General features: G+C 40.6%; 1 protein-coding gene across 3 annotated transcripts in view; it reads right to left on the bottom strand.

Moving 5' to 3' along the window:
- Positions 1 to 1240: 1240 nt before the first annotated feature.
- Positions 1241 to 26118, bottom strand: part of Ccdc80 (coiled-coil domain containing 80) — a 33538-nt gene continuing 8660 nt past the window's right edge. For 2 of the 3 annotated variants that reach the window (XM_029470668.1, XM_021184806.2), the window contains 6 exons: positions 24131 to 24287; positions 12110 to 12246; positions 10274 to 10422; positions 5424 to 5527; positions 2704 to 2784; positions 1241 to 1742 (listed from right to left, as the gene is read on the bottom strand). In XM_029470668.1, coding sequence (XP_029326528.1) covers positions 1396 to 1742; positions 2704 to 2784; positions 5424 to 5527; positions 10274 to 10422; positions 12110 to 12246; positions 24131 to 24287 — 975 coding nt within the window. In that variant the 3' untranslated portion in view covers positions 1241 to 1395. Of the gene's footprint in view, positions 1743 to 2703; positions 2785 to 5423; positions 5528 to 10273; positions 10423 to 12109; positions 12247 to 23975; positions 24034 to 24130; positions 24288 to 26118 lie in introns of all 3 variants that reach the window. The other variant, XM_029470667.1, reaches the window with a different exon arrangement.

Genomic DNA, 26118 nt, shown 5'->3' with positions numbered 1-26118 from the left:
AAAAAAAAAAAAAAAGAATGGCAATGTCAAATCATTGCTTGCCTAAGCCAGGTCTTTCAGTAAATCCCAACTTGGTCTTCTCAAATTTAGGAATGTTTCTAGAATGGGGCCCATTCGTGTTCTCTTTTGTCTGTCTGAAGACAGTTCATGATCAGAAGCAGGCCAAAGGAGTTTATGTATGAAGTACCAAAACAAGCTATAACACATTGTGTAGCTGTGGTAGGACCATGTACTAGACAGAAGAACTAGTAAAGTTGAGTGAGCTCAAACCCGAGGAATCTGAGACTTGACACTGGCAGGAATCAAGCCTCTCCCTACCCATTTCTGCACTCGCTCTAGAACATGTATCCATGACAACCCCACTGAGAAGACAACTCCTGTCAGTCACATAAGGAAACACTTGGAGTCCTTCCCCATACAAATAGAGCATCACTAACATCTCAAACTGAGCCAATAAGAAACTCCTATCCCTAAGTCCCACCCCACTCCTCAGTGCTTATCGTGGAATAAAGCTCACAAGTTATTTCATCAAGGATCATATGAGAGGGACTGTCTTTACTGAGCTGTAACACTTGGGGAAGAGTCCCTCTTCCAAAGCATTCATTGCTGGACCTTGAAACCACCTGGCTGGCCAGGCTCAAACCACCACTGCTACCACTGTTGCTGCTGTGGTAGCTGATCTGGGTGGGACCTTGGCTACCTACCCTGCCCAGGCTACCCAAACCTTCCTTCTTTGTTAAGAGCTGTGGAAGAACCTCATATGGCATAGAACTGTGGTAAACATTTTTAGGCTGACATTTCAAGTGTTAAGCCATCTGAAGCCAGCTATGGCAATTTACACCTTTAATCCCAGCATTTGGGAGGCTGAGGTGGGTGGATCTTGTGAATTTGAGACAAACCAGATCTACATATTGTGTTTTAGATCAGACAGAGCTACACAGAAAGATCCTGTCTCAAAAGAAAAACTTAAGCCATCTGTTGCCTTTTGTGTCTATCCAGATGTTCTACGAAAACATTTGTACTGTGAGTTTTAATTTTCCTTAACACAATTTTTACTTACAAATTGATAGAAATGAAGGAAAGATGTATAAACATTTTATATACATTTGCATATCAGATAATAGCCATTAGATAAGAAAAGAGATACTACCTTTTGTTTTTCAGTAAAAATTATTTAGCACCACACTTTCCTCTCTCCAGTTAGAGAGTTCTTTTAAATGTCTTAATAACAAGTCATGCGTAGGGGAAAGTTTACTATTTCTTTAATTTTGGAAGAACACTGAAAGAAAGAGTCAGGGTATGTAGAGTATGGAGAAATTCCCTTATGAAGCTGCTGGCACGCAACTTTAGCAGATGAAGGGGAAACTGGATGGGAATAAGGTTACATATTTCTGTTCAGTAAGGGTATCCATGGTGGTAACTTTCATGATGACGGTAGTCATCCTGGTAGCCATCCTGGTATCCTTGGTGATAACTATGGTAGCCATATCCCGCATACTCATCTTCTGGGCAGCGCATCCCCAGAGACTGCTGAATGGCCATTTCCTGTCTCCGAAGTTGCATGGAATCAATTAAGTCATACACGATGACCATCGACCACATAGGAGAAGGATACCAAGATTTAACATTGCCATCTTTTCCAACTAGAAGCATGGAGAAGTACTCTGGGCTCACTTGAAAATAGTTGCGGATGTCTTTGACCAAGTGGGCTGGCACATCTTCCCGCTCAACAGTGGCGCTCCCTGGAATAGCATTGAAATGGTTGTTAGTGGATTAAAGAGTCAGAGTTCATAGATACAACAAAACAAGAGGAAATCACTGAGAGAGCAGAAGACCCACAAGCCTGTTCTCTTTAGCTCAAATGCCAGTTGTTTGCTAGGGGTGTCCAAATAGCAATTAGTTTGGTTGTGCAAGGTTGTTGTTGCCAAACTATGGGACTATGGACAAACTCTGGCATCTTTTTTGAGAATATTACAAAATACAGAACCCATGCCTTAATTTAATCCTGCAACATCAACATCTGTAGCAATCTGTCAGGGACAAACAATAATGTTTCTATTTTTAGGTATGTTTCCAATTAGCTTACTTCTTTACATTCCAGTTTTCCCTTCAGTGGACAATGGAAGCTTGTTTTGTTGTCCAGAGTGAAAAAGAGCAATTATATTGAAAACCAATGACTGGATCTAAACCAGTAGTATGTGTGAAAAGAAGAGACAGGGAACTGTGGCTTTCTGGGGGGGGGGGTCTATTCTGGTGCTCAGCCAGGTATTTCCCACACTGGCATTTATTTCAAAATGAGGGTCTGTGGAGGAAGGATGACTATTCCTTCTGCGAGCTCCAGTCTGTTAAGTTATTTTCATTTAACTTCTTTGAGCCTTTTGTTGCATTTCCTTATCTTGTAAATGGAAATCAACATGTTAAGACCTCATAAAACAATTATGAGATTAAATGATAGAGCATAAGTTGCTTTGAAAATCTTAAAACTCATTATCGAACAAAAGCATGACTTTGATTATGAACGTGGATGGCTTTACTGTTGGTTTGAATGATGTCATATCAAGATCAAGATTAGTCCTTAGTCCAGCCCCTGCCCCACACACATCATGGGCACACAAGCTTGCTTGTGTTAACATACTAGTTCCTTGAGGCATACCTACTGAATGCATATAGCCAAAATAAGGTTTTAAAATAATTAACTATTACCATTAATTGGGAACAGTTCTAAAACTCCTCCAACTTCCTCTCCAACACCCAAAAGCTTCAGAATGGTTATATGTCGCAGACCTAACACAAAAGAAAAAAATTACAAAATTAGAGGGAAAAAAATCTGAAACTGTCTTTTCCACCCATAAACCTGACAACCGATGAATTTCATGTCACTTAAAGTCTGAAAGAAATATAGAACACAATAAACCAAGTAGGATAATCTGTCTTTGATATTTCTATAACACAGGGAACTTTAAAAAAAACTGACAAAGAGAAGTCACAGATTTTAGGATTTACAAGAATCAGGTGGTTTTGTGTGTGAGGCAGACGGACTGAAATAGATTTGCTCTTAAAATGATTCTTGCTGTAATATACCAAAATATGAAACTAGTGAAATTAAATATCTACCATGGGTTAAGCACAGTGTTGGATTCTGGGGATGGGGGTGGTGGTGGTGGGAGATTAAACCTGAAAGTTTCATACCTTTTATGGATAACTCTTCCCCTCAGAGAGAAAAACCCCAGAAACCATCTAAGTGATGGGTACAGAGCCAATCACAAGGGAGATGCTTCCCTTGACTGACAGGTCCTGACTCGTGCAAAGGATACATAGGGGAACCCCAGGCAAGCGCAGATAAGGTTTCAGCCAAGGAAGGAAGGTCATGCCTTGATAGCTTGTTGGAATTCTTTTGAAGATGAAAGGCATGGGAGGCGATTCAGAAAGAAAACAGCAAGATGAAGAGAGTCGAACCGGGGTGAGAGCTTCGAGCTAATTGATAAGATCAGCGGGGTTTGTTGCCCAGGGAGAAAATTAAAAGCTTCTATATGGGAGGGCTCCATTAAGGAGGAGCTAAAATCGAGGCAGAATGCCATTCCACACAGTTCTGTTTGGTTTTCTACCTTTATCTTTTCCCAGAAGGGTGAAGCGTTCTATTCCAAATACTAGTGAGTCATATTTTCAGAAACTGAGGATCAAGAACAAAATGACTCCGGGAAAGCGTGGTTTGTTCATGTTTCCTTCATATAATAAAAGGTTTTGCTTACACTAGTGTGGCACAGGCTTTCTGTCCCAGTATAAAATAAAAACCAAACAGCCCCTCCTGGCTCCTGAGAAGGTATCTACAGAAAGATAGCAAACCATGATAATTACTTGGTGTCATTGTCTCTTTAACATGTGTCACATTCCATAACCCAGGCTGGCCTGGGCCTCAAAAACCCCTAGTTGGAGTCTCTTGGTGCTGAGATGACACATATGTGCCACCAAAGTGGGATTTGTTTTGACTTACACTTCTACTGTGACTAAACCTTCAGTGCTCTAAGTATATTTTTCATAATCAGCACCATTGATGACTCTGAAGAGCTTTAAATACAACTCAGAATCTTGACACAATCTAATATTGTATGTTGCTAGTTGTAAAGCATTAGCTATGATCAACGGAGTATACATGAAGGATCCCTGGATTGTCTTACCATTTAGAGCTTACTTGCTGCCTTCCTTTGCATTATTTCATATCTTACATTTGGAAAGTACTTGAGAAATAATTGAGATGTACTGGGCCGTATGATAGAATTGGGTCCCACTGATGCTTGACAAAACTCATGAACACCCTTCCTTCAAAAATCAAGTACAGACTTTCTTTTTTCTATTTTTTTAAAATTTATTTTATTTATATGAGTACACTGTAGCTATCTTCAGACGAACCAGAAGAGGGCATCAGATCCCATTACAGATGGTTGTGAGCCACCATGTGGTTGCTAGCAATTGAACTCAGGACCTCTGGAAGAGCAGTCAGTGCTCTTAACCGCTGAGCCATCTCTCCAGCCCCCAAGTGCAGTTTTATAACTGTGCCATAATTATAGACAGACTCTTCCTACTCGAAGTATCAAAACAGTCTTGATTAGGAATGTTATAATGCTGATTTTTTTAATCAGTGACAGGAAACCAGCCCTTCCATACATACATACCTCTAATGATTCAAAGTGCTAACCTCGGCAGCAGCACAGATCACACTGTCAGCTGAGATATTAACACTACTGACTTCACTGTCACCCCATGTCACACTGAACCTTGTAAAAAGTTCTGTAGATTGTGCAAGTATTTCTGTGGCCAGATTAAAAATGATACTAGTGCTTTTAGTTAGCCCAGCAGAAAATGTTTAGTAAATAAGGTGACGTGTTATTTTTCAAAATATTGAGGGATTTGCAACAAATAGACAAGAAACATTTTCTCCTTTCTGATTTGGCCTTAAAAGGTTCGAAACTAGACACAGTGACACACACCAGAAATTCCAGCACACAGGAGGATAAGACAGGATGATTTGAAGTTACCTAGTGATGTTCTGTTTCATAAAGAAAATAAGATTCTGTTTTATTAATTCCTAGAACAGGATCAATAGATGGAGAATTACCCAATATTAGTATCCAGTATCCAAGTATCAGATAAGTGATCCTGCTTGAATTTCATTAACTTAAGACATGTTTTTTAAGAAATCAATTGAAAGTAAAGCAGTAAATACTTTCAAACACTTGGAAAGATTGCATAGTTGACTGAGACAGTACTTTGAAAGCAACTTCATATTCAATATAATAGAATATGTGTCTGGGAATGTGCATCTGAATTGGAGTATATTTGGATGAACTAATGTTCTATGTTCCTTTTTAGAATCATCCAGGAAGAAAGCAGTATGGGAAAGCCAAAATAAGGTGCCTTCTACTCACCAAAATTGCATGCCTGACCGTTGAGGGCAGAGAGCTGTTGTGAATAGGCCCAGTCTTCATCATTAGGAGCAGAGATCACCAGCAACCTCCTCCTCCATCGGAACCTGGAAAAGATGCAGAGAACCGCTATGACTGTTTCATACACTAGAGGCCAGTGTAAGAAAACTGAGCAACATCAACTGTTGGGTTTTTCCATTCCCAGAATAAAAATCCCTGGCCCAGAGAACTCTTCCACAGCTTCTGAAAGCCGTTCAGCTGTGTTACCACATACTCTTACTTTTTCTGCTGTGCCTTCTGTCTGCCTGAATGATATGTTGAGTCATGGTCATCATGCCTGATGAGGACACTCAGAGTAAAGTGACACTCAGTTATAAGGTACGCTAGTTAAATCTGTAAAGGAAGCAATCATGCCAAGATGACAGAAGAATGATGAAGAGCCAAAGTCCCTGTAGAGCTCCCCCATGAGTTCAGGGGGGCTGGGAAATGAGACTATAAACAAGAAAGGGCCAGAAAGGGGCTGCCAAATTTTAAGCACATGACCGCAGCAACAAGAAGGAAAGTAAGAAAGTCACTAAAAGGCTTAAAGAGGATCCCAGAAAAAGAAATCTCCTGTTTTCCTTAGATGGGGGTTGTCATTCTAGAGGCAAATGCATGTTCTGATCTCTAACTTATTATCATTAATAAGTGGCAATGCAGACTGCCCCTATGAAGTCTGGGATTTTGATAAAGCCAGCTTCTATTGTTAGTATAGCTGTCGTAGTGGACTAATAGATTTTTTATCTTATACATGGAAACTTGAACTCAAGTTTGTCATTACTACCTTTTGGATGTCTTTGTGCATGTCACTCAGTTCAACTAAGTCTCAAATTTTTACTATTTCTGGAGTAAAAAGTATGTTAGCTTCTACTTCAAAGAGGTATAAAAAAAATTAAACTCCCAAACCCATCAATGTATTATCCACATGATGGCATGGAATGAAGAAATCATGTTTTCATTTACAACTGTTCCCTTGGTCATCATCCATCACGATGAGACATGACAACCTATTTGAGTGTGTCAGTATGTTGTTTTAAAGCTCACTTTCATTGCATAGTAAGTGTGCTTCACTAAGGCTCAAGAAAGCAAGCTGGTTTTCCCACACTTTATGAATGATAAGACATAAAGAAGTAATTTGCACAACTAGTAAATCTAAGGTGGTAGTGGTACCAAAATCCAGACTTAAGGATGATGATGCTATATTTGTGCTCACAGGGTCCCTAGTACAGTATGATATAAATACAGTGAGCTCCTAGTGGATGGAATTATCTCAAACTGAAGAAGGAATGTCGCTTTCTGCCTTAGGTGCAGGCAACCAGAAGGTATTAACAATCACGGAGCTAGTGGCCAGCCATTTTGCTTATGTTTTCGCTCCCTGTGCCCCATCTAGCCTCAGAATGAACGTGAGCATTTTTAACCCCAAAGAAAATGGCCTCTTGGAGGGAACAGTGGTTTAGGGAGAAGTGAAGGAATATAATAGTCTAATGAAATACAAGCTCTGAATGGATGTCTGTCTGCTAAGGCTTGCCAAGGATTGCTTGCTGTGACATTACATTCACTTCCTCTGCTTGTTTTTTCTTCAAAGGGAAAGGAAAACAAGTCTCCCCTGAGGATAGGAGATGAATGTTTTGGCACAGATAGAGGGAAAGGAGCATATGAGACAGTCCAGAGGTTCCTGGGAAAGAGAACAGTGGCGGCTGCTGGGTCACAAGCTCCATCTCTGATCTCCCTGCTTCCTTAGGAGGAATGCCAGACCAGAGCTGGCTCCCAGCCAGCGTCTAACCAGGCCAGCCTCTCCGGCCTCCATGGAGCCATTGAGTTATTTTGGTGAGGTCTTTTTAAACTTGTTTACCTGTATGTGCCACTGAATGAGGTTTTGATGGAAGAGGGATGAGACGCCCTGTCACAGACACAACCCAGAGAAGGTTGCTTCCCATAAGGAATGATTGGACTTCACACCCTGGGACCTAAGGCCCCAGCTCAAAGGCACTAAAAAAATGTGACAAGAATCATGACCCTGCTGAGGCCCCCATTTGGGTCAAATTATTCTTCTGTCATGTTAGCTTCTCAGGAAATGAGACCCTACAAGCTCTGCATGTGTTTGCTTCTTTTAACTGGCATCCCAAATTAGTGTGCATTTGCCCACTGTTTGGGGCTTCTGTCTCAGGAAGGGTAATTATAGCCTAAAGTACAGTGCTAAAGAGAAGACTGGCTTTAGGGTCTGGTCAGTTGAAACCAAGCTGAGCAGTCTCACCAACCAGTCAGCCAATTTAAGGAAAATTCCCATTTAGGGACTGGCTTAACCATAGGATTTTTTTTTTTCATTTTGGAGCTCTTTCCTTTTCCCTTTTTGTCTTAGCCTAGATATTAATTCTGAATGGTCTTCTGAGCTTCTCTCACCAACAAAGTATGGTGTAGAAGCGGAAAACTGCACGGGACTACTGTAATAGCATATACTGATCATTTGCTTTGTACTAGGGCCTAGGCCAGTGTTACCTTTAGTATTAAGTTGCACTTTTACAATAATTTTAAGAACAAGAATGCTTATTATTGTCATTTTGCAAATTAAAAAACTGAGTGAGAAAGAAAGAAAGAAAGAAAGAAAGAAAGAAAGAAAGAAAGAAAGAAAGAGAGAGAGAGAGAGAGAGAGAAAGAGGAAGGGAGGGAGAGAGGGAAGGAGGGAGGGAGGGAGGAAGGAAGGAAGGAAGGAAGGAAGGAAGGAAGGAAGGAAGAGAAGGGAAGGGAAGGATGGAGGGAGGGAGAGAGAGAAAGAAAGAGAGAAAGAGAGAAAGAGAGAAAGAGAGAAAGAGGAGGCAGAATTCCAACACAGGGCTATTTTATTCCTGCCTCTGAGTAACTGTTTATTCTGTTTTAAATTTTAAGATAATATTTTATTAGTTCTTTAAATATTTCATACAATATATTTTGATCATATTCTCAGCCTGCCAACTGTCCCAGATTTACCCTCCCCACCCACAATCTCCTACCAACTCGACTTCCAGTTCTTTTGTTATTATTATTTTTAAAAGCCATTAAATACAATTGCATGGTCTAACTACACTTAGGAGTAGGGCCTGCCCTGGAGGGTGGTCTACCCATCAAGAGTCACCATTAAAGAACACTGGCTGTCCCTTTCCCAGCCACCATCAGTCTCTCTTAAGCTAGTAAGTGGGATTATGTGTCTATCATGAAAGATGATGTGGGGATATTTAAGTTCAGAGGCAGTGGATAACTTTAAGGAAAATGTTTTCTAGACAAACTTATAAAGATCATGACTCCATCCATAAGACCTGTAAATAAATCTCTACACACACACACACACACACACACACACACACACACACACAATCTTGTAAAGTTAACAGAGGTTGGCCTACTGACAAACTTGCAACTTCAAGTGCAACTGAAAAATTAAGAAGTTCAGCACAAGTTGAAATCTAAGTGAATTTAATTGGGGGAAGGGGTAGCATTTGAAAATATCCAAACACAAGAATTTGTGGGCAACATTTTACATCTGCAAGTATAACAGGGGAAGGTCCTTGGTATCGGTATGGATGAGTACACAGCAACCCTGCATAGAGGAAGGGTTCCTTGCTAGCATTATTTCAATTTTATAATGGAGAGATTTTTAAGGCAGTTTAGTTAAGAAACATAAGGTCAACGTGATGAGTGTGTTGTAGATTGAATTTTCATATGAATGATAAATCTTACCTTCTTTAGATGAGTTGCTATACCCTAAGAGCCCCAAGTCTCCTGAGTCTGCAGGAATTCAAGACACTCATGTATTAGTCCCTTATTTCTTGAGATCCTGATTAACACAAGGCAGCGAGTAGAGATCAAGCCCATCAAGACTCACATTTAACTCTGAGCCTCGAGCAAATGTTTACTTCATTTCCGGAGACCCTCAGCCCTGAAGTATAGCTGGGATAGTGCTTATATTGAGATCTTTGCGATTTGATTTGTTGTGAGTACATTATTTAGTTTTGTCCCTCTTGGGAACTGACTCAAAGTCCCTATGAAACTTTCACCCAACATTGGGAAAAACTTGGAGCAAAGAAGAAAGTGTTGTTTTTCTTAAGCTGGTCTCTAGAGAATGCCCTAAGCCCCGATGTCAATGGGCACTGCTCCCTAGAGGATTCCGGAGAGAGGTCAAGAGGATTCCTACTTCTAGGGTCTCAGTGTGGCTTTCGTTGTTTTGTTGTAAGGAAGTGGAAAGTCAAGTACAGTGTGTCGGTCCCATTTGGAAGTGAAAGAAGACTCATGCAAAACAAAATGTGATGTTCACAGCTTCTCAGATTTGCTGACTGCATGAAACAATCCTCACGAAAGTTCTGGATTCTATCCGCAGTATCAAAGGAAAGAAACAGAAGAGACCTCTCCAATATCACAAAATCAACCTTCACAGCCAGAGTTGGACTGAGCTTTGCAACTCCAGGCCCACAAGACTAAGCGCCATAGCCAGAGTGCTCAAGAGATGAGTACACGTGAACCACTGTGTTTCTCTGATTCTGAGTCATCAATGTCAACCATCAAATTTAAAAAAGACAGACAGGAAGGAAGGGAGGGAGGGAGGGAGGGAGGGAGGGAGGGAGGGNAGGGGGGAGGGAGGAAGGAAGGAAGGAAGGAAGGAAGGAAGGAAGGAAGGAAGGAAAGGAGGGAGGGAGGGAGAGAAGGAGGGAGGAAGAGAAGAAAGGAAAAGAAAGGAAGAGAAGAGAAGAGAAAAGAGAAGAAAAGAGAAGAAAAGAAAGAGAAGAAAAGAAAACTTTCCAGGCAAAATTGCACTAGCCTTATTTGGAAACACAAAGATGATGTACCTGGATAGGAAGTTCTCCAGGGACTGCCTCTTGTCCTCCTTGCAGGCAATGCCCTCCTTCTTCTGCTTCTCCATATCTTTGATTCGGGATTGGAAAGTGTCAATCAGATCAAACACTGACTTCATTGCTATTGGCACTTCGTAGTATTGCTGTTTAAGAAAGCATAGGATACATGCAATTTATACTTTCCAGAGAAATCTGGGAAAACCTTTTGATTTGGAGCCTAGAGGCAGTTTGTTTGTTTGTTTGTTTGTTTGTTTGTTTGTAATAGTACTATCTGCTAGTTGCTTGAAATTGGGACCCCAGGACGCAATTGGTGTATTTATAGAGAATGATTCTGGTCTTCTTTTACTAAAAACAATTGATAGCTTCCTTACCATCCACACCTTAACTTTATTCCCATGCTGCTGGCACTAAGCTGGTTTCTATTTATGACACCACCAGAGAAGCAAGGGACAGTATACTAACATAGAAAAGCAAATGAAACAGCATTGTAGGATTGTTAAATTGTTAACCTGACTTTCCTGCCAAACCCTGTTTTATTGAGTCACCTAACATTAGGTCATGTTTCCTTACATGTTCTCAGAAACAGGGACAGACCCAACTTAAAAACAATTAGATTCAAATCCTTGGATTCCAGCTACCTAGACTTTCAAAAGTCACTTGATGTGGATATGGGCCCTGCTGAGCAAAACCAGTATGAGGGGCTTCCAACTTTGCCCCAGTGGGTTTTCACCGTAGAGATCATCTAGTTCAATTTCTTCTGTGAGAGATAATGTGTTCTGCACGTGCACAACACATTAATGGAGTGATAGCTCCCCAGAACCACAAAACCACTGCAGATCAAGTCAGCTGTTCTGGTGGTGCAGATAACACTCCCCTCCAAACAGATCTTCATGGAAGCTTGTTCACTGTCAGCATCCTAGAATGCTAGGATCCCCTCTGTGGGGATGAAATCAAATGCAAGCTGGATGAACTTGGATCAGCACTTACCCATTATTCTGGGACTATATATTTTTTTCTCTGTGAAACAAGAAAGATACTAGTATTTATTTTAGATCTTTAAGAGGTTGCATAGGTTTGAGCAGTTTGCTTGGGACAAGGAAAGCACCCAATAAAGTGAGCTGTTTTGTCACTATTGTGTGTGTAACTCAATTTTGGGAGGTTTACATGTTTTGTTGCTGTAGAAAGCAAGTTAATGGAAAATTCTTTTTTTTTTTTTAATCTGGAGGCAAAATTCTAGACTAAAGCAATTATTCCCTAATTTAGTTCATTCTCTAAAGCAATGGTTATCAATCTTCCTTCCAAAGGGACCTAACTTCCTTCCAAAGGGTCCAATGTGTGACCCTTTAATACAGTTCCTCATATGGTGACCCCAACCATAAAATTTTGCTACTGCTATGAATCATAATGTAAACACCTAATATAAAGGATATTTGGTATTTGACCTCCATGAAAGGTATCACAACCCGCAGTTGAGAGCCACTGCCCTAAAGAAACCATGTTAAGTATAAGGTTTCTTGAAGGAAGGAAGTCCTCTGTCCCTTTTATTTCCAGGGCATGGATCACCACAGCCATTTAACTAGTGTCTGATAAATTCACCACATTTATGTGATGGAAAAAGATTTAGTCATGTAGCTGGCCTGTCCAAGTTCAGTCTAACCCAGTCCTTTTCTGAAGAGACCATTTCTGAGTGCAAACTCATAGGGCAACTGAAATACTAGAGCTGTTTACAAACCTTGCCAGTAGGGCACCATTTGTGGACTTATTGACCATAAGAAACCATAGTTTCTGTTCCGAGGAATTGCGCCACATCACTCACAGCAAAACGCATACCTTAACTCTCAGATCCACGTCTGTCAGCACCATGAAGAAGTCATTGTAGGTCATTCCATACTCCTTCCTCAGCTCGCTGATGAGATGTTGGTCCACCAAGTCATCATCATCCACCACACGCATGGGTTTCTCATTATCTTAAGAAAAACAAAATGTGCAGGAAGATGAGTATGGCAAAAGAGAAAACGTTGAATAAAGGTGAGTGGGGACCCTGAAGTCCACCCAGCTCAAAGCAGACCATTCTGTCTAGTTTTATAGTCTTACCTCACAATGTGTGGGAACAGTTTTACAGTGAACTAAATTAAATTAAAACTAGGTGAATAGTGAATTCATCTAGTTTGGTACAAAGGTACCAAAGAAATACACACACAACCATTAAACACCACACCTTTAACAACCCATCTCTGCCCACAATGTTTGTGCGAATCAGAAGAGTCAGCATTAAGTTTGCCTAGCATTAAGTTGCTAGAAAACTGTCCATCCTGTCTGGGTATGAGGCTTTCCCTAAATTGCCAGGAAGCTAGACCAGACATGTTTGTTAAGGCTCACTTCCACTATAGATAATTCTGAGTTTGAAGGCTGTATCTGTTCCTTTTTTAGTGTATAATTAACTGTGGAGCTCAGTAAACATGCTCCATAGAGAAAAATAAAGAGTCTATGCTCAAAACTAGACCCAGGTTCCTTTGGGCTCCAGAAGAAGCCAGACAAATTTCTCAAGTGAACACAATTTCAAGCAAAATTTAAGAGCATTTGGAAGGCTTTAAGCATTATGTACATTTTCAGTCAAAGAAAACGTTATAATTCAGAATAGTTCTTGAAGGTGCCACTGGGGACATGAAAAACACGAATATCCAACTTAGGGCTTCTATTGCTGTTTTCAAACATTGTAACCAAAAGGGCCATCAGGAGGAAAGAGTTGGTTTCAGCTTATAGTTCCACAGCACAGTGCATCACTGAGGAAGACAGAACAGGAACACACACAGGGCAGGGGCCTGGAGCCAGGAGTGCATGCAGAAGTCATTGAGGAGTACTTCTTCCTGGCTTGCTCAGTCTGCTTGCTTATAGGACCCAGGACCACCATCCCAGGGGTGGTACTACAGAGACCACAGTGATCTGGGCCTTCCCATATCAATCAAGAAACTGCCCCACATGAATCCTAAATTAAGAAACTGCACCATAGGCTCTCCCACAGGCTGTCTGGTGGGGGCATTTTCTCAATTGAGGTTCCCTCTTCCAAAATGACTAGCTTGTGTCAAGATGACATAAAACTAGCCAGAATACAAGACACAAGTTATCTGTGGCTTTACACACAAGTTATATATCTGGAAATTGTTTAAACATGTCTAAGGACAAGACAGCTCGACAGACTCAGACTGTCACTAACTTGTGGTTTGACTTAAAGTTTTCCAACTGTATGATAAGAGCGGAAGTGACATAATTTCAGTGAAGCCATGATTGGAATGTTAATCCTTTCCTAACATTCTCTCATGATGTAAAGGCTATAGAAGCCATTTGATCGTGGGTGGCCACTAACTCTGTAGGGTCAGCTGTATTGCTATGCTGTGCATCATGGTTTAGAATATCAGGTTAAATTCATTTCTGAAATTTACTTTTATGTACTTGTGTGTGCCAGTGCCACATGTGCATTCAACAGCATGGGTGTGGAACACAACTCTCAACAGTTAGTTCTCACCAGAGCCAGGTCTCCTCTGCCACCCAGAGGGCTCAAGGAACTGAATTCAGGTCATAAAGTCTTCGTACAAGAGCCTCCATCTCATGTGCCATTTTGTAGGCCCTAAATGTGTGCCTGTATCATAACATTCCAGGTCACAGTGGGTTTATTAGGTTACAACTCCATGGTCAATTAAAAGGTATCTATATTTAATTCCCCTTCAAAACAGATTAGTGTTTCCCTCAACCTCACCTAAAATTGTATCTTCAAAATAATCCCTCATATTCAGGATAAATGAAAAATAAAATTAGTGAACGTGAGACATCATAACTGTTAGCACAGCGAGTCTCAGTTATCAACGGGGACACAGGGAGCAGTACTAGGGACTATTTTGCAAATAAAAAATTAAAGCTGAACATATCTATTGCCTTCCCAATAGGAAGACAATTACAGTTAAACTGTTACTTCCATCCAGTTGATTATGCTAGTTGAAAAAATAGAAGCAAGTAGCTTGATTTCTACAAAACAAAGTGAAAAGAGAAAGAAACCTAGTTTCTTTTCCAAAGTCCTAATAGTGCTTCATGGAGATGGTCCACAGACACAGGACCTAAGAAACTGCGTGAGGACCAAGCACTGTCTGAAAACTGGAGGAGGCTATGATAGGACATATTACATAGACCAAATATCTATTTTTTCAATTGTATAGTATGTTGTTGATAAAATATATACTAATTAAAAGCTAGTATGTTGGGGTAGTAGTTTTGCTTGCTTTTAGTATATCTTCTTCAGCATAGAAAGTAAGTTGCAGAATTAAATATGCAGCGTGATATTATTCTCAGTTCAAAATATTTTAAGGCAAAAGAAGATGCAAATAGGAACACACAACATGCAGCACCCATTCTGTAGGACACAGCTGTTCACAGTGATTTCCTCTGTGGGACAGCAGTGGCAATCATAGGTGGAGTAGTGACTTGTTACTCTCTATATCTATACTATTCAAATTTCAACAAGGCATAAATAATTCTGTGAATAATAACGAAGATTTAAAATGTCCTTAACTATTTGTCCATCAAACTACCTTCCAAATGACTGCATTTGTGTCCATAGGATAGCACTGTTGTCAACCTTTTGCATTGCCTCATGGTAACTCCAGAGACTCACTGTTGCTCAAGGTATTGGGAATAACCAGTTGTGGAATGACCTACCATAAAGGAGACAGCTATAATGTTGCCTCCAAGGCTCAGGAAACAGGACAGAAGAAGGAACAGGAAGAGTGTAAGAGCTGGAAGAAGGCAGAGGAGATGCATAATGAGTTCTAGGGCTGTCATGATGACATGGCTGTTGTACTTTTGACACTCCTGGCCAACATACTTACCTATACAAAACTGTACCCATCAACACCTAGTCACAGAATAAGGGGCGGATTGTAAGGCGCTGGAGCTCTATATAATGGCTGACAGGGAAGGAAGAGACCATTGTCTTCAGTGCTAGAGATGCTGATAAGGTTCCCATGTTTCTATAAACAAACTCTCACCCTTGTTTCTGCTAGCAATGCTACTGGAGATAATTGGTATATACACACACACACACACACACAGAGAGAGAGAGAGAGAGAGAGAGAGAGAGAGAGAGAGAGAGACAAAGAGAGACAGAGAGAGACAACTGGGAAGAGTGAGGACATCACTAAAATGATCAAATATATTATGAACATGAAAGAAATGTGACAATAAAACCTGTTATTATGCATAAATAAAAGGCTAACGAAGCTATGAAAACTAAAAATGTCCTTTGCAGTTAATATTTTAAATCTTTATAAACAGGTTTTATCTTCACCTAGGAATTATAACTTTGAGGGGTTTGTGGTTACCTTATTTTGTTTACTTTCTAAACAGGGGCTCATGTAGCCCAGGCTGGTCTGAAATCCACCCTGTAGCTCAGATGGCCTTGACCTCTTTTATGAAAATGTATCTATTTTATCTATTTTATTATCATTATTATCCTCCCCCCTCTGTGTGTGTGTGTGTGTGTGTGTGTGTGTATGTGTCCACGGTGTGAGTAAGTGGGTGCTTGTGCCATGGTGTACATATTAGAAGTCAGAGGACAAGTGTGTGTAATCTGTCTTCTATTTCCACCCTTACATGGGCCAACGGGACTAAATCCCAGTCACCAGTCCTTTTGCCATCTCACTGACCTGACCTTGTGCATGTACAATGGTGGGTGCAGCGTTGGGCAAGAATAATGGATATAAAAGCCATCCCACTCACCTCCAAACTGGCAGCCCCAAGTGTTAGCCACATTAGAGCTCAAAACTCCCCCTCTGTCCATTCTTGCTCTCCTTTCCCCATAGGACTGGAGGAAGGGTGATAAATCTCCATTTACCTCCTTACATTCAAAACTAGAGATTCGAGCTCTCTTCCTCAGAGAACACACTCTGTAACAGATTCTGAGGAAGAAAAAGAGGACTGACTTGCTCAAGGTCACACTGCTAACTAGAAGCAAAATGGCAGCAGGACTCAGACAGCCCGACTTCCTCCCCTGGAGCCCTCGCTGTACTATACACAAACACCTCCCAATCACTGGCCAAATGGACCATGGTTTAAGGCCTAAGACAAACTTTGCTCTAACCAGCAAGAAGCTGATTTCACAGTCTGGTTTCAACTCTCAAGCAAAATGTTTTCAGAGGTAATTCAGCTAAACATTAGAAAGAAAACGTTTTACACTCTCAGGCTACTGAAATGTCTACATGTTTGGCCTGAGGAGAAAAATCTGCCCAAGGGAAACAATGAAGTCTCTGATCAAGGCTGGATCCAAGAAGGACAGAGGCAAGTACAGCAGGGAAGAATCCACTCCTGGCCAAGTTCTGAAGAAGGTGCGTGTGAGGCCAGCTCCTGCCTGCGGCTGTCTACTCTAGCCCCAGGTCTCGGCTACCCTCTGCATTCTGTGCAAATCAGAGCTGGGCTAATAACAGTCTTCAGTCTGGGAGGCAACACAGAGTGTACGGATTCTTAAGTTTATCCACTCTGTCTGAGCACACTAGTCAGTCCTCATGGAGTTCTCCAAGACTTACAAGTAGACATTCTTTAAAGAGGTCCTATAAACTGTTAACTTTCTCCTAATTTAGCTAACATGACTCAAAGATCGATGTTCATTTTGTGAGAACAAGAATGGAATTATCAAGGAAAAGACTAGCCAGATGAGAGCTCCTTTTCACCCTCTTACAAATAGCCTGTGGGATGCTTGTCTGGTTCCTCATTATTTAGGAATCCCAGTCCCAAAACCCAGTGGCACATTTCTGGTTGCATTATAGTAAGTTTCTTCATGTATTTGATTGACTATAGACAGCACAGCGACACTTAAAAATTAGCTTCAGGGCTGGTGAGATGGCTCAGTGGGTAAGAGCACCCGACTGCTCTTCGGAAGGTCAGGAGTTCAAATCCCAGCAACCACATGGTGGCTCACAACCATCCGTAACAAGATCTGACTCCCTCTTCTGGAGTGACTGAAGACAGCTACAGTGTACTTACATATAATAAATAAATAAATCTTTAAAAAAAAACAAAAGAAAAAAAAACAGAAGTTTAAAAAAAATTAGCTTCAATTAAAAGCTATTAAACAATTGTATGCCATCATTATAGTCAAAAACCCCACTTGTGACTAGTTCCTCTCTTGGCATCCACGATTTCTTTTCCTTCCCTTAAGTTCAAGCTGTGAACTGAAGTTCTCTAGGGGTGCCATATCTGTGCTGGAGAGTGTGCAGACAGACTGACAGACGACTGACTGAGTGACTGACTAGAATGTTGTAACTGTGGAGAGAGGGAATGTTGACGATTAAGAGACAAAATTATCTCGGGCTATCTTTAGCTTTCTTAAGATCCACTCACTCCCAAACCATGTCTTTGACCTAACCATCTTTCTGACTATTAGTAAAACTTTTGGAATGTGCTACTCAGCAGATCTCCACCAGCCCTAAAGCTATGAATGTTAAAAGATAACATCTGGTCTGAGGTGATGACTCATTTGGCACAGCACTTGCCACGCCAGCATAAGGAGCTGAGTTTGGATCTCCAGTCGCAACATAGAAAGCTGCGCAGGGGAGTGTACTAGCTACTCAATCTAGCCAATCAGCAAGCTTCAGGTCCAGTGAGAGACTCTGTATTTAAAATGAGGTGGGGAAGCCAGGCGTGGAGATGCACACTTTAATCCAAGCACTCTGGAGGCAAAAGCGGACAGATTTCTGTGAGTTTGAGGCTGGACTGGTCTACATACAGAGTTCCAGGCAACCTGGTTACACAGTGAGACCCTGTCTTAGGAAGGAAGGAAGGAAGGAAGGAAGGAAGGAAGGAAGGAAGGAAGGAAGGAAGGAAGGAAAGAAGGAAAGAAGGGAGGGAGGGAGGGAGGGAGGGAGGGGGGAAAGAAAGAAGGAAGGGAAGAAAGAAGATGAGAAAATGGCGGAGTGTGATTAAAGAAGAAATCTGACATCAACGTGTGATCATTACACAGAATGGCACATAATAGAACATACAGACACAACACGGACACACATACACACACAGATACACACATAGACACACATACAAACACACACAGAGAAACACTCAGACACACAAACACGCACATAAATATACATACACACACATACACATAGAGACTCATACAGACACACACACACACACACAGAAACGTGACATCTGAAAACTATAGAAGAGATTGCCCTGATGTGTTGTACCTCACCAACCTGATCTCCCAACAATGTATTTGATAAGTACATTGATTTGTGAGCTTTCTTTTTGTTCTATCACTATGAAAGCTCACATAACCTCTTCCACATTAGAGCATGCCATTCAAGGTGATCCTAATCTTTGTTCACAGGCCATCATGATGAACTCCATTATTTCCTTGGGGCAAGCACTTCGCGGTGCATCTACAAAGCCCTTCACCAATGCCGGGATCATTTCACTGTCTCCCGTTGCTGCAGCACTTCCATATCATCGCTGGCTTTTTCTAAAGAGTGGAATTTATTGCCAACTTTCATCACCGTCACTAGAAATCTTCCTATTACAATCTTTGGATCCAGACCAATCAGATTAGACTCACTCATGGTAAGACCAAGTGAGCTGCATCCAAACAGGTTTCCTAGCTAATTGTAATGCACTCAAAGGACAGAAAGTCACTCTCTTACAGAAGAAAACCTGAACTCTTATCATAGCACAAAAGGCCATTAATGTTATCGACCCAGTGTATCTTAACTAATCTATCTATTAAGACTGAATACATATACTATGCTCGAGATCTCTATTTTCAATTGTTGAAACTATGGCCTCTTTCAATACATTTGGTGGTGCACATCTGGAATCCCAGGAGGCTGAGGCAGGAGGATGGCAAGTTCAAGGCCGACCTGGACTAGAGAGTGAGTTCCAGGCCATTCTGGGCAACTTAGTCTCTCTCTCTCTCTCTCTCTCTTCCTTATATATGTATGTGTGTGTATATATGTGAGTGTTATATATGAAATATATAATTATATATAACAAATAGAAAATAGATATTTGTATGTCCATAAAGAAGCACAAATACATATGATTGCCTGCAGAGGGCAGGGAGTAATAGATAAAAGAATCAGGCATAGATTCAAGAACCCTCATTGTACAGCTTCTTATATAAATAGTATAAAATGTATCAACAACAAAAGTTAAAGATAAAATATCTCAGTTTTCAAAATTAGTGTGACATAAATTTTATTTCCCAAGGCTTCTCCATTAATAAACCCACTATTTATGCCATTTATGGTGTTATCTTTGATTATGGTAGAGTCTATCTTTTCATGAGTATACATACACACATACACATAAAAGTTTAAATGTAGCTTCTGCACATGAGGGAAAATATTAGCTGTCTTTATGAGTCTGGTTTCTTGTGCCTAGCATGATTTCTAGTGGCATCCTTTTCCTCACATCCTATGGGTTGATAGAGCATGGTTTTTGTATTTGCTCATCTTTCGACAAGGAATCACTTGTGTCTCCTCCACAGTGTCCAGTGACTTGTTTTGCACATTTGACCTCTGTACTTTTGTCCCCCTGATTGTCCAGGGTTGATGCTAACAGTGATACATTAGATGGTAAGGACAGGGGGTGGAGTAAGATGAGTGAACAGATGCTCGACTTTGTAGCCCATTTACATCGTTAATCATCAGAGACTGAGTACACAGGAAATACCGAGACACTGTGGACACCCGCTTACCCAGGCTTCCTGCCTCCCTCAATAAGGGTGGAGGGGTCTAGGAAGGGCAGTTGGCAGGTGCTGTCACCACAGATGAAAGCAACACCTGGAGTCAGAGGACCAGGTTTTCTGGACTGGCTCAAAGGGGAAGCAGTTTGGGGGCATTATTATGGGTATTGATGTTGTGAGCTTTACCATATAACATAATTCTCTTCAGGAAAATCGAAGACAAAAAAAATAATGTAAAACTAGAATGTGTTCTGTCATTCTTATTTGTAAATGTTAGTTTAAAATTCATCTCTGTGCATTCCTTGTTTATATAAACAATGTTGTCACTTCTTATACTGTATCCCATATCCATCAACTTTTCTACCTCCTTTTTATTAATGACCCTTAAATACGCATTTCCTCAGAGGATGCTATCAGAGCTAGGGAGATAAACCAGTGAGTAAGAGCACACACTGGGGTGGGTGGGGGACGAGCACACACTGGGGTGGGTGGGGGACGAGCACACACTGGGGTGGGTGGGGGACGAGCACACACTGGGGTGGGTGGGGGACGAGCACACACTGGGACTTCAAGTATCCTTTGAGTTTTAGTACCTAGTATGTGGGGACCAAGACAAATGTAAAAATATTTATCAAGTTTATGGTTTTTTTTTTCAGGGGAATAGAATTCCCACCTGCTGTATTCTAGCTCCTTTTCATTTGATCCTTTGGTAAGAAACCAGTATACAGAAACTTCTTCCTAACTGACCAATTCTTTGATCTTTCAACTAAACATAAACACCAATATTCTTATTCTAGAGTGACATTTTAAATAGAAACAACAGAGAAAGCCTTTATATGTGAATCCATTTTAGTATCTCACATATAATATCCTTCTATGTTGGCAAACCCATATGGGCACTGGAATTTGCCCAAACCTTGTGACTTTCTTCAGACGAATGTCTGAAATCTTAAGTTTAATTTCCTAGTGTTTGTAGGCCTATAGCTCATGTTCTAACTACTGTTAGCAAGATGGAGCAGCTGATGGGTGCATCCACATTGTGTCTGGTTGTCAGTGTTCGCTTTCAAGGGCCAGTAAAACTCTGGAGAAATACAGAGTGTTTACTTCATATTTAGAGAGAAGTAAAACTACTGGACAGATCTCAGGCTGAAAATCAGACAAAGCTGGGATTTGGTTTACTAAGACTACAGCTCATGCCAAATTTTATTTTCCCATAACTGAATCCCAGTCTTGGCTGAAAGAGCTACAAGCTTTTCTCATGAGGGTAACCTGGGACACAGGGAGGGAAGGACCTTCCAGGAATTAAGTGAAAGAAAAAAAAATCATCCCCCTCTTTCAAAGCAGGCCAGTGCTGTCACTCTGTGAGACAAAGATACAAACTGTAAGACCTGATTTTCAATAAGTCAGAAAAAAGAAAAAGAAAAATCCCTCCGTCCCTACAGTTCAGATTCAATCCAGATTTCTAGAAAACACCAGAATAATGCTAAAAAGTTTCCAAGGCAGTACCAGATGCTTATAATAGGACTATAGCAAGACTGATGGAGAAGATATAATGACTTTCCCAAACTCCTCTGAGCTAAGGAATGAGAACACTGTGTGGAAGAGTTGGTAGGTAGCACATTTGACAGAGAAAACCTGGCTGCAGAGGACTTTTATCACTTGCCAGCACCAGTCTCTGTTGGATTGAATGTCTATTTCCTCTCTAGACATCTGGAGTATCATGAAGCCGGCTGGCTCAAGCTACTATGTGAAACTCCAGGAAACAAACGGGTTGAGTCCTCATTAACCTCTCAGTATTCCTTTATGCTTCTTAGTCTCTTGGGCTTCTCATTGATCATCCCGAGTACTAATACAATCTTGCAATCTGACCGGAAAGAGCACTTGCAAGTCAGCATTCTGTAATTAGCAGAAAGCACTAGCAATTGTTTTCCTGGTGACAATGGTGACAGTTCCTTTGATCTCCAAACTACTTGGATCAAACTACATTGCTCACCAGACCCAGTAGTGGTGATAAGGATAGCCATAAGAATAGTGCCCATTGTCAGCAGGGGCGTATATTCACCATCTTACTTCATCAGAAGCACAGCCTGCGAAGAAGGTTTCATTTCTTCTAAGACTTAAGAGGTAGGTTGGAGAGATGGGTCAGCCATTAAAGGCTAGACTCACAACCAAAAATATAACCTGTCTGAGATCACATAACAAATATATTGTAACTCTGGATGTAGACCTACTGGCCTCCCAAACTACTTCCCCTTGCCATTTTGGTTTACTTGATTGTTGTTGTTTTTAATTGGTTTGAGGCAGAGTCTCACTTTGTAGACCAGGCTGCCCTCAGACTCACAAAGATATGTCTGCCTCTGCCTCCCAAGTGCTGGGATTGAAGATGTGTGTCACCATACTGGGCTGTTGTTGAGTAAGGACATTATTCTCTCCCCCAGACAGGCACATAGCAGAGGAATAGAGTTTACAAACCAGTTACTAATATGTGGTAATTTATGATGGGGCACAAGAAAGGATGCTGTTTGTGTTCCCCTTGCAGCCACCTCAGGGGATGGTGAGCTAAGGAAGCGAATGCGTAACTGAAAATGTATAGCCATGGTCTAGAGAGCTGCTGTGTAACGTTGTGCCTATGCCTACACCACTACATTTTACATTACAAGAGATCATATGCTAACGATTGTTGTTACAATTAAATGTGACTAGCTTAGAAAACTAGCCTATATACAAATCAAGCTGACATAATTAGGACAGATGGGTCATTTGCACCAAGATCTTGCATCAGAAAGATCTCAGCAGTGCTATATTATTTTGTGTTAGTATTAATTATTAGGGGAAATGGCTTTCTATGTTTTCTGATATTTTCAGAAAATAATGTATTTTATGAAAAATTGTAGAGGATAATGAAGATAAAGAAGAATAAATCCAGACAACTTTAATTATAGCTAAACAACAAAAGCAGTAAACTTAAGAAAAGGTTTTTTAAAAAAAGAAAACTTGGTGGGAAGAAGGATTTCAGTGGGAGAGGGAGGGGTATAAGAGAGAGTAGTTAGGGTAAAAAAAAATGATCAAAATTACACACACACACACACACACACACACACACACACACAAATTGTAACATGGAAAGTTTTATAGATTAAAAAAATCTATAAAAGAGATCACTGTCTCTGTTCCAGCCTTCTGAGTGTGAGACTGGACTAATCAGCAAATCTTGCAACATGCTCCCAGGAACTGCTACACATCACACCTCAGCTGCCTGAGGCTGAGCCGTGCCTCATGCTCTTCACACATCAGTATGAAAACTTGTGCAAACTCTTATGTTCAGCCAAATTCTTCTGCTCTCTAAAAATTTCTCTTGGGAGAAATCCAATCTATATTTTCACTGGCTTTTTAGTTAGCTCAACAGTTTCTAACTCGAGATAATTCCCTCTTCAGGCTTGCCAGCATTCAGGGGTCCGGCAGGTCCTCATGCATGATGAATCACCAGTAGCATTAAGTCTGTAGTCATGTCAATTGGTGTGGCTCACAGGCAAGAGGACCCAGGAACCAAGAGCAAAGGGCTGTACACCTCTCTGATTACCCCCAACCATGTAACATTTTTTTTTCATTTCCTACACCTTTCATATCTATTGTTTTAAAATGTTAACATCCTAAGCCAGAATGCTCCTGGTATGGAGGGATAGGCAGGGAGGGCATACAGACAGATAAATGATAGGTAGATAGAGATAGATAGATAGATAGATAGATAGATAGATAGATAGATAGATAGGTAGATAGATAGTATCTCTGTCACCACAACCAGAGGACCCTCCAAACATCCCATTGTTTCTTTTGACTTCCTCCGATCACCACCCAAGACCTCTCCCATAACAACTGTCCTACCATAGATAAGAGGCCAAAAAAAAAAAAAAAAAAAAAAAAACCCCCAAACAAACCATAAACAAACAAAAAAAAAAAAATGCTGAAGACCACCTAGCTGGAAGTGATCAATTTTCATGGAGCTGTTGTTGACAGGACCAAAGATGGTGACCACAGAGATCCTCCTGGTGGNAAAAAAAAAAAAAAAAAAAAAACCAACCCCCAAACAAACCATAAACAAACAAAAACAATAAAATGCTGAAGACCACCTAGCTGGAAGTGATCAATTTTCATGGAGCTGTTGTTGACAGGACCAAAGATGGTGACCACAGAGATCCTCCTGGTGGCCATCTTGCAGAAGCTCTCCAGATATTCATCCCGCTGCTGCACATACATATTGTTCTCAGCCTTGGGAGTGGTGATCAGCTGGAGGCATGGAGGAGAAGCATGTATTAGTTCATAGTGCTCAAGTCATGATGAGGCCAAACCCAGTGACAACCGAGGGCAGAGTGCACTTAGACTGTTAACTGCTTTCTTAGGCAGTTGCACAATCAAGATCCAAACCATTTTGACAGTCTTTTTCTTTTAAAGTAAAATAACAACTAGTCCAAATAGTTTAGATGTCTCTATTCAGTTCTCTAATTTACCTTCACTTCCTGTGTACCATGGTTTTCCTATTTGTGGCCACTCAGAAATATTTATTCTTCGAGTCTTTCACATTCCACAAATACCTGACGTGCAATAATTATCTGCCTTTCCCCATCTAGATCTAGCCTAACTAACTAGACATTGGATAATCCAATCATTTTCCTCACTTCCATAATGTTGGGAGAGTTTCATAGCCAGGCCTTTCACACTATGGAATAGAATTTTTATGAGGTAACCTTGTAGAGAGTTTTTATGACGGCTTACGGGCTCAGATTTTGCCATATAGATGATATTCATTGTCACACTGAGCCCAAGGAGAGGGTTTTGATACTAGAGCCCAGCTCTGCTCTATCCGATGGCTTTAATCGTTTTACTTTAGCCTCCTTTAAACAAGACCTGGAATCTTTTCATCCATATTTTGTGACTCTTCTCAAGAAAAGACACTCAGAGATATTTTGATCGCTAGTCATCTGAGAAGCTATATTTCATTTTGTTTCGGTTAAAATGAGTAGTCTTTCTTTGTGAATTCTATTTATGAATATATGCATTACACACACACACACATATATGTGTGTGTGTGTGTGTATGCATGTACATTATATGAGTTTGGTTAATTATTTAGGTTCTTTGCATTCTCTAAGAATGTCTTACTGTTTTGAATCTACCCTAACGCAAGAGTTTCTCTGACCCTCTGGTCATTTTAGTTGTCTTTTTTGGAGCCTTCTCCAATGTCACAGATTTTCCAAGCTGAAACCAAAACTATTGCCCACACTCTGAAAATGGTCAGGAGCATGCTGCTTCCTCTGGACGTGGGAAGCCATGAAGTATTTTCTGATGATGGTCAGATTCTTCTCAACCCTCCTGAACCAGGAAAACTCACAGGGCAGGTGTCTGCAGGGAGGCCTGACAGGCCCCCTTGTTGGCTCACCCCTTGGCTTAGAGATATTTTCTTTCATTTAGCCATGTTCAAATTTTCCATTTCCCCATCAGAAACATGTAATCTCTTTCTAATGTCTGTGTCCACATGGTGAGCGTTTTGTGTTCGGAGGAGTTTACTGTATTGTTAATCTCTGTCAAGTATTTTATCAAAAATGGCCAGGAAATTTGGCTCTGAGTTTCTCTTACTCATTATTTTTCTCCATCAGAGTTGTTTATTGATGCCTCCTAGAGTTCTCTGATGAAATTTTTGTGCTTGACAAAATACTCCCTCCGGGAATGTAAAATGCTTCTGAAAGCCCATGAGTGGAACATTAGCCAAAAATTTCGATTTTGCTTTTTAAAATGTTTTTTTTCCTTAGCTCATCATTTAAAGCAGATATGATCTGGTTAATTTTGATTTTCTGTTTTACTCTTGTTCAGATGAACATAATGGCCAGGAAATATGTTTTAAAAGATGTAATCTCCATGAGAAAAGTATAAAAATTTCCCACACTCTCTAAAATGTATTCATTGATTCAGGACTAGCCTTAAGAAAAAAAATTAGGGTGGTTCTAAAAAAATATGGTGATCATATTTTTGGTTGTTGTTTGTTTTTAGTTAGCTACGTGTTTTGAGAGGGATGGATGAATTTTGAAATTTTATTTTAACTTGACATATTTTAGACTTTTCT

The sequence above is a fragment of the Mus caroli genome, chromosome 16, assembly GCF_900094665.2.
Source record: "Mus caroli chromosome 16, CAROLI_EIJ_v1.1, whole genome shotgun sequence".
Taxonomy (NCBI): domain Eukaryota; kingdom Metazoa; phylum Chordata; class Mammalia; order Rodentia; family Muridae; genus Mus; species Mus caroli.
This window is presented reverse-complemented; position numbering and strand designations above follow the sequence as displayed.